The following is a 12886-nucleotide window of genomic DNA, read 5'->3' on the forward strand; positions in this document are numbered from 1 at the left end:
CCCCACTCATTGTGGCCGTCCAGCAAGACCGGACCATCGATAACTACTCTCTGGGAATTGTTATCTAACCATTTATGCACCCACTGTGGAGTTGCTCCATTTACGCTTTATTTCCCTAGTTTGTTTTAGGGATGTTATGACCAGTAAACTAGTCAACTATCCGATAAGCAAATACTTATTTGATAGTCAAGTAGCCAATTGCCTAGTTTCTGCACGTCCTCCCACCTTCCCCCTCCCCCACTGCCTCTATCAGAGAGAGACAGCAAGGTGGGGGGAGAGCAGGAGCACCCCAGAGATGGTGAGGCAGTGGGGGAGTGCGCAGTGGCACCCCAGAGACGGTGCTGGGGGGAACCAGCTTTAAGCCAGTTCCTCTCAGCACTGTCTCTGCGGGGGGCAGGGGAGGCAGAGGCATAGTGGAGAAACAGCACAAGTGGGGACTGGTTCCCACTGCCAGTGCTTCTGCTTTTGAAAACCGAAGTGCTGCAGGGAGCATGAAGTGAGTGGGGACTCAAGCAGTCCCCGCTCACCCCAGGCTCTCTGCAGCACTCCCCGCCACTTGCTGCCTCTTTGAGAGGCAGCGGGGGGGAGGGGGGACGACAGCACAGGAGCCAGTGCTTTGGGGAAACAGCTTAAAAGCCAGTTCCCCCCAGCACCGTCTCTGGGGTGCCACTGCGCACTCCCCCACTGCCTCACAGAGGCAGCAGAGGGGGATAGGGGACACTACTAGGAAGCAGCTCCTGTTCACAGGGGTCCCAGCGGGGGAGCTGGGACCCTGCAGACAGAGGCTGTTGCCACCAAGCAGCCCCTGTACATGCCCTGGCCACCATCAATAGGGGCTGGTGGACTCAGCATGAGTCAGAACAGAGCAGTCCCAGCTGACACCAATTGCTGCACCTCGGCATTTTAAATGTAGGAAGAGTCTACTGGCTTTTACAACATTTAAAATGCAGGGCAGCAGCACAGGTGGCTCCAGAGCCATCTCCTGGAACTACTTCCACTGCAACTCTGCACAGCAGTGCTTATTGACTAATTGTATAGTTAATACAAATTGTATCAACTATATGATTAGCCAGATAATAGCATTTTAAAATCCTTAGTTTGTTTATGAGAAGGTCAGGTGAGAGACAATTCTAAAAGCCTTATTTAAGTCAAGATATACCACATCTATTGCTTCCCCCCAATCCACAATGCTTGCTACGCTGCTTAAGAGCACAGGTTGGTTTGACACAATTTATTCCTGACAAATCAATGCTGACTCTTACTTAATCACCTTATCGTCATCTAGATGTTTGCAAATTAATTGCTTATTTATTTGTTTCATTATCTTTCCAGGTTCAGAAGTTAAAGTGACTGGTCCATAATTCCTTGGGTAGCCAATATTTCCCTTTTTTATAGACTGGCACTTCCCTCTATACAGTTACAGCTGCTCCAGGCAGCTAATGTACTAGAAAGGTTAACAACAGTACTAAGAATTGCAAAGACAGCAGATAACGCTTACCTACGACTAGACTGTAATTCTGAAACTCACTTCTAGAACGCAACATATGTCATACACAAAGATACAATCAACAAAAGAAAATGAAACTGTCAAAAATGTCTAACAGAAGTAACAATATCTACTGAAATCTACAGATAGTTTTTAAACAAGTTTCAACATTCAGAGTCCAATTGTGTATGACTCCATTTAAGTGGGTGTTTATTCTGACAAAAACAACATGAAAATTGTTTAATTACAGCATGAAAGAAAAGGGTGATCCAATTACAGACTGTGACAATCTACCACAGCAGCCTCACATTTTGAGAATCATAACTAGAAAAAATTTGGGTTGGAAACTGAGGTTCAGAAAGTACCACTACTTTTTATTTCCCAATGTGATTTCTTTTTTTGCATCTTAAGATGTACACTGATTCCTGCTCTACTATATCCTGGCCAGTGTGGCTCTCTCTGGTCTGTAAGTATCTACATGGGAAACAAATATTTAATAATTGCCTCTTCAAACTAGCAGAGAAAGGTCTAACACAATCTAGTGACTGGAAATTGAAACTATATAAATTCAGACAAGAAATAAGGTGTAAAATTTTAACAACGAGAGTAATCATTGAAACAACCTCTCAAAGCTCTGTCACTGATAATTTTTAAATCAATTTTCATTTTAAACATGCTCTAGGAATTATTTTATGAAAATTGTATGGTCTGTGCTACACAGGAAGTCAGACTAGATGTCACACTGATCCCCTAAGGTCTTAGAATCTATGAGTCACTCTTCTAAATATTGAAGAAGCTGCATTCTTTTGCTAGTCTTTAAAACCTACTGCTTTATATTAGGGATGTGAATGTTTACCCACTTAAGGGGGGGGCTTACTGATGACTCGTTAACGGGTGATGCTTACCGGTTAAGGATAACTGGTGGGGGCTGGAGCAGCCGTTGCCTGCAGCAGGCCAGAGTGCTCTACAGACAGGGGTTGTTGCTTCGGCATCCCATCCAGAGTGGTCTGTCTGCAGCAGGCCCAGTCACCACACAGGCAGTGGCTGTTTGAACTGGGATACCGGCACAACTCCTGCCTATATGGCACCTGGGCCTGCTGCAGAGGCAGGGGCTGCATCAGCTCAGCCGGTGAAGCCTCTGCCTGCAGCTGCAGGATGAGGGCCACTCCAGTCAGGCTGGAGTTGCCCCCTACACTCTCCCCTTTAATCAGTTAACTGGTTTAACTATTTTTAATCAGTTAATCTATTCAATGGGATTTTACATCTCTATTTTATATACAAATAGTTTAAAGCATCACTAAGTGGTAATAAAGCTCTGAAGTACTATAGAAGTACTATGTTCATAATGTGTTGTATTTATACTTTTTTCTAAAAAATGTGATGTATAGTAAATTAAATTAACTAAGGAGGGATAATGAATATTACCATTATGCCAAAAAATAAGCCCAAAATGCCATTTTGTCAATTTCAGTCACTTTTTCCCCCTCTCTTGCAACTAGTGAAAGCTAGTGATGAATTTTTCAAAGTGAAATTTTTCAGTTCCCTAGGACAGAATGTTAATTTGAGATTTTGGGGTAAATTATTTTGAAGGATATATAGCAGCAAGTAGTCATATTATTTATGTTATAAAGTAGCATCTGTATATGTGCAGAAGCTAGTTTTCATATTCATTCCACACAGATGGGAGACTATCCAATATCTAGTATGCAAGGGTGTATTTCAAAACTAACATTTACACATCTATCTTTTCCTGTGATTATGCATAAATATCCTCATTAGACACTGGAAGGCTTCTCCATTTACTGAGATTTTGCATAGTAATTTAACAAAAACATATATCTTACATTTATGGAGCATTTCCATCTCCAGGATCCCTAAAGCATTTTGAAAACATAAAATATACAGAGAGATTAATTTTATTCATCACTGAAATATGGTAACTGCTAAATAGCTTTATCCTACTAGGTTCTCAACACCCTCAATATTCCTACAATGTGTGCTTGAGTGATGAGATTGAAATCAATGGGTCATCGGTACTTCACAGGATCAGTCTCTATGGGTTCAATGTTGAAGGTGCTGAATGCTATGACCCTAATGCAGCAGGCAAAAAACCCAGTGGCTTCAATAGGAGTTATGTGCATAGTTAAATTCTTTACTGAACAGGAATGAATTAAGCCCATGCTTAACTGCTTTGCTCAGTCAGGACCCTCAAGAACACACTTAGTTTAAAAATATATATATATGCACCAAAGAGGGGAGTAAAAATTTTGTAACTCTCAGCCTTATTAATCACAACAAATTCATAAGGAAATCTTAAAAAAGGAGAGACATTAACATTTAGTTATGACGGGGAGTTAAATAAAAAACAAACAGCAATTTCCAATTTTGGCTGCAATGCCATCCTTAAAAACAGCCAACTGACACTGGGAATTGTTGCCCACATGGTAAATAGCGGACACCTTTAATGCTCATTCTTCTTATTTTTCCTCAATTGAAGGTAGAAACAATGCTATTTTAGTATGCTTTTTATAGTCTACTTCAAAAACAAACTTTAAATCTTGAGAGTTAAATTAAATTTCCATGCTTTCATAGATTCTTAGGTTTTCTTCATGGATATTAATGACCCCTTTTACACATTAAACCTCTGACTATGAACCCCCTATACATATAAACACAAACATACACATATAGACACACACACACACACACACGCCCTTAGGGATGCTGGAGATTTGGGGGGGAGGCTGACAGCTTTCAGTCCCCACATAGTAACCTTATGACCCTCCTGAAGGGTCATGACTCTGTCTGAGAATCTCATTCGAATATGACCTTCTCTGTGATATAGGCAATAGAACTTCCCACAGGTAAGTCCTACAACACAGATCCCTCAACTGTGTGAGGTGCTGTACCTCCATAGGGAGACCTGGGGAGGATCATTCTGGGGCATGGGCCCAGCAGAGCCTGGGCCAGCCCCCATAGAAGGTGGAGAGGGAGTGCCACCCAAGCCCCAATCCACTCCCAGCTCTGCTCAAGTCCCAACCACAGTTGCCAGACTCACATCTCGCCCTGTCTTCAGCCCAAGCATGGCTCCATATCCAGCCATGGCCCCTGCTGCTGGCCTCCATAGTGGCACAGCTGTGGCTACACTCTTGGCTCCATCACCCACCTCCCCAGTCTCAGTCCTTGGCCATGGCTCTGTTCGTCAAAGCAGAGCCGCACCCTGCCAGCCCCCAATACTGTCTGGCTGCAGCCCTCAGCTTTATCCCCTGGCTGCAGCCCCACTTCCAGCTTTCCTCTCCCTGTCCCCACACACTACAGTCCCAGCCTTGGCCTTCTTACCCCTGTCCACACACCACTCATAACCCAGCCTCTGAGCTGTGATCCTGCTCTCAGCAGCAAAAGACAGAGGTAAGAAGAGGAACAACCCTGAAAAATGTGGGGACCATTATCATAGAGCATATCTTTTGGAAAGACATCCAGTCCTGATTTTAAACTGGCCTGTGATGGAACTGTTCCAATGGTTAACTATCTCACTGTTAAAAATGTATGCCTTATTTCCAGTCTTAATTTCCAGTCTAGTTTCAACTTTCAGCCACTGAAACATGTTGTAACTTCCACTGATGGATTGAAGAGCCTACTGTTAAGTAGTTTTTCTACAGGTGGACACATATAATCACCACTTAATCTTTTCTTCGTTAAAAGTAGCAGATTGAGCTGTTCACTGTCACAGCATCACACACAGAACTGGGAATCAATGGTGGGAGAGATGAGGGGAAAGAGAGCTGGACTCAATGTAAGGCCCCAACATCCCATCCCCTCCTAAAAGTACCACATGAGCAGAAGCAACTTCATATTAGGGATGTTAAATTTCAATTAATCAGCTAATCAAGTAGTTGATAATGGAAATTCCATTGACTATTCAATTAATTGATCAGGAGGGCTCTCTCACTATCCTTCTGCATCTCTGCCTTTGATATGTACAAGAGGCATAGTAATTGGGTCCGCACTTGCACCATTTCCCCCGCTGCGCCTCTGCCATGCATGCCTCCGCCTCATGGAGATGGTGCTGGGGGAACTGACTTTTAAGCCAGCTCTCTCCAGGACCGGCTCCTGCTCCCATTCCCTTTGTGCCTCCAATATAAAAGCAGCAATGGGAGAGGGGGGAAAAGGGACTAGTTGAGTAGGCTTATAGGGTAGTCAACTAGTCGCTTACATTCCTACTTCACATCAGATGAGATGGGGAGCAAGTCAGACCAAACTCTCCCTCTAAGTCTTCTGGACCCTGTATATGACCTCACAGCCCAATGTCACTCCCAGGGATTCTGTAGAAGCCAAAAATAGGCCCCAAAACTGGTACTATTAGCTCATGTCCACTTCTGCAACAACAGCCTTTTCAAATAGACAGCTAATACAGTCAAGTCTTCTAGCTCTTGCAACCGACGCCTGTGATAGAAATTCAGGGATCAAACTTCACTGGTGCTATATGGGATTTTTATAGTTATGTACATAAAACAACCTAGTTATACTTTTTTTCTTTAAAAAACTAGAAAATTACATATAAAACTTATATTAAACATACTATTTACACTGACAAGTCAAGCACATCAAAGTTAAGAAATGCCAAATTCACAACTGCCTATGCAACCTTACATTTACCTCTGACTGTATATGCATTGTGTTACAACATTCAATGACATGATCACAATCTATATTTTCTTAAAGTGTGCACGCTGGAAGCTCAAAGGGGCAAAATAAGGTCACAAGGAAATCTTACATTTAGCATACTCACTAACTTTTGAGTGCTTGACTTGGCAATCTGAAAAAGGACATTTAATACAATTCCATATTAAGCACAAAAATAATGGTATGGATAAAAAGTGAAAGCAATCCATTCTTCTCCAAAAACATTGTGGGTACCAACAATTCTTGGTGAAGTTGAAACCCATTTGAGCTAAAATTGGTGTGTGAGAACTCATTTCGTCCTGGTCCACAGCAATTTGTATGTTGGTAGTACTGCCCTTTTGTCCATTCATCAGTTGGATGACAGCACTTGGTCATCACTGAGTAGACAGTATTATTGTGATGAAATGGGTTTTGTTTCTGGCCAAATATTTTTAAATTTTTCATAAATGGGCTCGTTTATGTTAATGATGGATTTTAAAAAAACAATCACTAAATGCATATTGTTCCTGCAGTTTTACAGAAAGATTCTCCTCTGTAACTGAGCCTTACCTGAGCACTCTGGAGAGGAAATGCTTCCAAGGAAATGATTGTGGCTCTTGGATTCTTAGCTGCCTGACTTCAAGCTACATTAAAACTGCATGGGCCAATAAGACACAGCATAGCCTTGACAATTGCAAGCCTTCTCTCTGGCTTCGTCTAGACTGCATTCTAAAATCAAAAAAAATATGCAATTTGCATAGCGCAAATTGTGTATCTTTTTTCGATTTAATTTTGAAAGAGGCTATTTCAAAATTTGGCACGTCTACATAGCACATCTAAATTTTGAAATAAAAGTGCTCTTTTGAGCCATCCCTTATTCCTCATAGAATGAGCACGTTCATTATTGTGAAAAAAATTCAAAATAGTGGACTCATTCCTTGGATGTGGCGCTGCTATTTTGGGATACTTCCAATATTCTAAGCTATTTTTACACAGGCAGATGTTTCCCCTACCCCAGGGAAACTCTCCCACCAAAGTCTTCCTGGTGGGCTAGAAATCTAGCCCCAGAGTATTAAGGGAAGGGACAGGCAAATGTATTATATCCAACATCTTTAACTATCATAAACACCTTTCTCCTTGTCCCTAGATATATTTCAAGTGATAGGGTTGAAAACAAGTTCATTTGAACAACAAACAATAATCAAAGAAAACAAAAATGGAAGCTCCAAGTCTTCATTTTAATATTTGTGGTCATTCTACATAGTACTTAAAATAATGGTGGATTTTTAGGAAATACTGTATGATTGAGGTCTGACCACCAAATACAAAAAATATTAAAGCAAATAAGACTGTTTCAAATTATGAAAATTATTTTAAGAACTTCAGATTCCCCTTTAGATATTTTTAATAAAAAAAAATAGGTAAATTTACACTTACTTGGTGATAATTCTGGATATCCTTTCAAATTCATCATCTTTGGAATTGAAGGGCCATAAATATCTGCATCAAGCAAACCCACTGCTTTTGTCTGCAGGACCAAAAATGGTGAAGATCAACACATTTTTACTGTTTCAAGAAAAATAATTCAGTTGAGCACCGTTTCAAAGAGGAAATATATGTATGATCTTCATCTCAACCATAATTTAAACACTGTTCACTCCTTTTCCTCAGTTGCATATGAAGCAAGGAGGATGATATTGTCCCTATAGGGTTTGAGCTGCTAGATTCAATTGCAAGAACTAGTTAGTTTATCAATAACCAGTATCCTCACACAATGAATGAGTATCTTGTAAAATCAAGACCGGGGTGAAAGTAACTTAAAATTTCTTTCAGGTACTGTCCTATTTCAACCTAGGTCCTTGCCAGCTCTTTAAATAGCACAGTGCTGGCTTCTGCACTGCTCAGCCTGCTCTTGTGGGAGCTTCCTTTCACCTCTGATCAAGATGTACATAAACAAACAAAATTTGGACCAATTTTAAAGTCTACTGAATTCAATGAGCTTTTCAACTGACTTTAGTCACTTGCAATCAGGCTGCTAATGGTCTTTAGCTGGTATTTATTAGTATTTATTTTGAATGAAATCTTAATTAGGATGTTAGATATCACGCAACTGAATAATCATGTTACCACATGAAATTTTATCCATTACACAATTATGCAATAGCTCCATGTACTAGCCAGCAGCTAGTACAGAGGCAGCAGTTCGGGGTGTAAAGCGGGAGCCGGTCCATGGGGGGGAAGCAAATTTAAAAAACCAGCTCCCTGCGCAGCTCCCTGCCTACCACCCTGCGGTTGCTGTTTCTAATACAGAGGCAGCATCGTGAGGTGGCAGTAGCCCCTGTTCACTGGGAGTCTGAGCTCCCCATGGACAAAGACTAATCCATGGGATGCAGAAGCAGCCTCCGTCTGCAGGAGCTGCTGCCGCAGAATAGCCTCTGTTCACGGAGGGCCAAGGATCGCAGACAGAGGCAGCGATGCAGGGGGGAGGGATAGGCAGCACTATAGAGCTAGTGCTGGGGGAAACCCTCTGGGCTGTGCCCAGCACCACCTCCTGCCTCCCTTCCCCCTCCCCCCCCGACCTGCCTCTGTAGGAGGCATCTGGGGGAGGAAGGAAAAAGACAGGTCCGCGGGAGCCTGTATGTGCGGAGAGCTAGTTTGAAAGTCAGCTCCCAGCCTGTATTGGCTCCGGCCTACCCGCCTCACTCTCCACACTGCTGCCTCTCCGTCAGCGGCAGCAGTGCAGGGTGGGGGAGACAGGCGGCTCCAGTGCTTGCAGGGATCAGGCTTTTAAGCTAGTTCCTTCCAGGCACCAGCTCCCCCCCCCCCCCACCCCCTTGCTGCCTCTGATACAGCACTCATGTAGTCATCTACATGGTGACATCCCTAGTCTTAATAAGAGACCTTGCCACTATATCACATCTGTCATGAGAAGTAGGGTAAGACAGTTGAGCTCTCCAAAATAATCATCATATTTGTGCTTTTGAGTATACAGAGGTTTCTACTGAGCATCTTAGAAATATCTTACAACTTAATACAGTAGTGTGTCTCCAGCCTTGAGCAACATTTCAAAATATGAAGTTACATCCACAATGCCATTCAGGTTACTATGAATGTTATAATACAAAATAGTGTCTGACAATCAAATTTTCCAAGTAAAATGAATTAAATTTCTGAAAAATGTACTTGAATCAGAACTATACATATTTAGTTCCGTTAAATTATTCTGAATTCTGTGTACATAATTTTAGCCATGTTTAATTTTTTAAGAAGCAGATGTTAATTCATAAAAATATGTGCAAATGAATGTTAAGTTTGTCAATGTGTTTAGCACTACTACTAGGTTATGAGTCAGCAGAATTAGAAATTGTATATTATGATAACAGAATTCAGAAACACAGCAATAATACTGAATCAATTTTTAAAGAAGTTAGGTTTATATGCTGCAAAAGTATTTCATGAAGAATTAGTAGTGATGAAAAGTGAAAACCTATTGCTATAAATCACGGCTGTGATCTTTAAATAAAAAATAATGCAGCCATAAACTCAAATTAGTTTGTGACAACACGATATTCTGATCTCAATTCTTCAATATTTTTTTATCTGCAGACTGGCAGACAAAACAGCATACGTCATCACACAGATGAAAGCTTAAGATCTCATTTAGGGTAGTTTCTTTTAAACTTGTTTCTTTAACATTTATAACACCTTGTGAAAGCTATAAAAATACTATCGTTACTCTGACACATTTACTGTTTCATGCCTAATGTATGAAAGCTGCAATTTAAAAGATCGGAAAGCCTCATTTTTATGTTAAGATTTCAAAGGCACCAACAACAGCTTTTGTGCTTCTTTGTTCTTTAACAAAACGCATATTTTAAAAGATTATACAGATTTCTGACTCAGTCCTTTTATCCATGTCAGCCACTAATCGAACTCATCACAACATCATTTTAGGGATGTGCCACCTAATTACTTCAGAAATCAAAGTAAATATTTGTGGCAGAACCTATCTACTACTTTAAAATTTACTGACATTCTTCTTTGCACTGTTTTTTGTGGATTTTTTGCGGATTTTTTGCAACAAGTCCCATGAACATCCAGTGAAGTAATGGAATGAGTTCTTGGACTTGTGGCAAAAGCTCCTTACTGCAATTTTGACTTCACACTTAGCCAAGTGAAGGTTTTAAGATCATTTCACTGCCACTGAATTCATGCCCTCTTGACATATAGCCAAGCCATCTCTACCAGAGATCTTTTTATCCTGGAATTAAAAGTACTCATGAACGGCAAATATTGTGCCTTCGGAGTGAAGAGATTACACACTCTCTTCACACCTCAAACATGTTAATCTGGATCTGCAAAAGTGACAAGGAGTCCTGTAGCACCTTATAGACTAACAGATGTATTGGAGCATAAGCTTTCATGAGCAAAGACCCACTTCGTCAGATGCACATAGTGGAAATTTCCAGAGGCAGATATAAATATGCAAGCAAGAATCAGGCTAGAGATAACGAGGTAAATTCAATCAGGGAGGATGAGGCCCACTTCTAGCAGCTGATCTGGAGGTGTGAACACCAAGAGAGGAGAAACTGCTTTTGTAATTGGCTAGCCATTCACAGTCTTTGTTTAATCCTGAGCTGATGGTATCAAATTAGCAGATGAACTGCAGCTCAGCAGTTTCTCTGAAGTCTGGTCCTGAAGGTTTTTTGCTGCAGGATGGCTACCATTAAATCTGCTATTGTGTGTCCAAGGAGATTGAAATGTTCTCCTGCAGGTTTTTGTATATTGCCATTCCTAATATCTGATTTGTATCCATTTATTCTTTTGCATAGGGACTGTCCAGTTTGGCCAATGTATATAACAGAGGGGCATTGATGGCACATGATGGCATATATTACATTGGTAGATGTGCAGATAAATGAGCCAGTGGCAGTCTGGCTGATCTGGTTAGGTCCTGCGATGGTGTTGCTGGTGTAGATATGTGGGCAGAGTTGGCACCAAGGTTTGTTGCAGGGATTGGTTCCTGAGTTAGCGTTACTGTGGTGCGGTGTATAGTTGCTGGTGAGAATATGCTTCCGGTTGATGGGTTGTCTGTGGGCAAGGACTAGCCTGCCTCCCAAGGCCTTTGAAAGTGAGGAATTGTTGTCCAGGATGAGTTGTAGAGGTTTTAGCTGAGGACTGTAGGTGATGGCTAGCGGTGTTCTGTTGGTTTCTTTTTTGATCTTGTCCCACAGCAGAAGGCTTCTGGGTACATGTCTGGCTCTGTTGATCTGTTTCTTTACTTCCTCGTGTGGGTATCGTAGTTTCAAGAATGTTTGTTAAAGATCTTGTAGGTGTTGGTCTCTGTGTAGAGGGATTGGAGCAAATGTGGTTGTTCCTCAGTACTGGGCTGTAGACAATGGATCATGTGGTGTGTCCGGGATGGAAGCTGGAGGCATGAAGGTAGGCATAGCGGTCAGTAGGTTTTCGCTATAGGGTGGTGTTTATGTGACTGTCACTTATTTGTACCGTGGTGTCCAGGAAGTGAACTTCCTGTGTAGACTGGTCTAGGCTGAGGTTGATGGCGGAGTGGAAGCTGTTGAAATTGTGGTGGAATTCTTCCAGAGTCTCCTTCCCAGGGGTCCAGATGATGAAGATGTTATCAATGTAGCGTAGGTAGAGAAGGGGCGTGAGTGGACAAGAGCTGAGGAAGTGTTGTTCCAGGTCAGCCATAAAAATATTGGCATATTGTGGGGCCTGCAGGTGCCCATAGCGGTGCCACTGGTCTGGAGGTATATATTGTCACCAAATTTGAAATAGTTGTGTGTGAGGATAAAGTCACAGAGCTCAACCACCAGTTGTGCTGTGGCATCATCAAAGATACTGTTCCTGACAGCTTGTATTCCATCTGTGTGTGCGATGTTTGTGTATTCCATCTGTGTGTGTGATGTTTGTGTAGAGAGCCTCTACATCCATGGTGGCTAGGATGGTGTTTTCTGGAAGATTACCAATGCATTGTAGTTTTCTCAGGAAATCAGTGGTGTCACAGACATAGCTGGGAGTGCTGGTAGCATAGGGTCTGAGTAGAGAGTCCACAAATCCAGACAGTCCTTCAGTGAGAGTACCAATGCCCAAGATGATGGGGGCATCCAGGATTTCCAGGTTTGTAGATCTTGAGTAATACATAGAATAACCCCAGTCAGGGCTCCAAGGTTATGTTGATTTGTTCCTGTGCTTGCATAGGGAGTGTCCTGAGCAGATGGTACAGTTTCTTAGTGTATCCCTCAGTGGGATCTGAGGAAAGTGGCCTGTAGAATTTGGTATTCGAGAGTTGTCTGGCAGCCTCCTTTAGATAGTCAGGCCTGTTCATGACGACACCACCACCTCCTTTATGAGCCTCTTTGATTATAATGTCAGAGTTGTTTCTGAGGCTGTGGACAGCATTGCTTTCTGCACGACTGAGGTTTTGAGGCAAGCGATGCTGTTTTTCCACAATTTCTGCCTGTGCACATCAGCAGAAGCATTCTATGTATAGGTCCAGACTGTCATTTCAATCCTTAGGAGGAGTCCATGTGGAGTTGTTGTTCTTGTGCTGTTGGTGGGAGGGTATCTGTGTGTCAGTGCGCTGTTCAGTGTTGTGCTGAAAGTACTCTGAGTCAGAGACTGCAATAGTAGGCTTTCAAATTACCACAGAACTTTATCATGTTTGTGGAAGTGGTGGAGCAAAGAGAGAGTCCCTGAGATAGAACAGACTCTTCT

The 12886-nt window shown here is 42.0% G+C and overlaps 1 protein-coding gene across 4 annotated transcripts in view; it reads right to left on the minus strand.

Annotated features, from left to right (window-relative positions):
- The window catches only part of NUBPL (NUBP iron-sulfur cluster assembly factor, mitochondrial), a 150227-nt gene that overhangs the window by 113675 nt on the left and 23666 nt on the right, over positions 1-12886 (minus strand). For 2 of the 4 annotated variants that reach the window (XM_006116358.4, XM_014570136.3), the window contains exon 4: positions 7586-7676. The exons of the other annotated variants lie outside the window; for them this stretch is intronic. In XM_006116358.4, coding sequence (XP_006116420.2) covers positions 7586-7676 — 91 coding nt within the window. The remainder of the gene's footprint in view (positions 1-7585; positions 7677-12886) is intronic. 4 annotated transcript variants of the gene reach the window in all.

This window comes from Pelodiscus sinensis, chromosome 4 (genome assembly GCF_049634645.1).
Source record: "Pelodiscus sinensis isolate JC-2024 chromosome 4, ASM4963464v1, whole genome shotgun sequence".
NCBI lineage: Eukaryota > Metazoa > Chordata > Testudines > Trionychidae > Pelodiscus > Pelodiscus sinensis.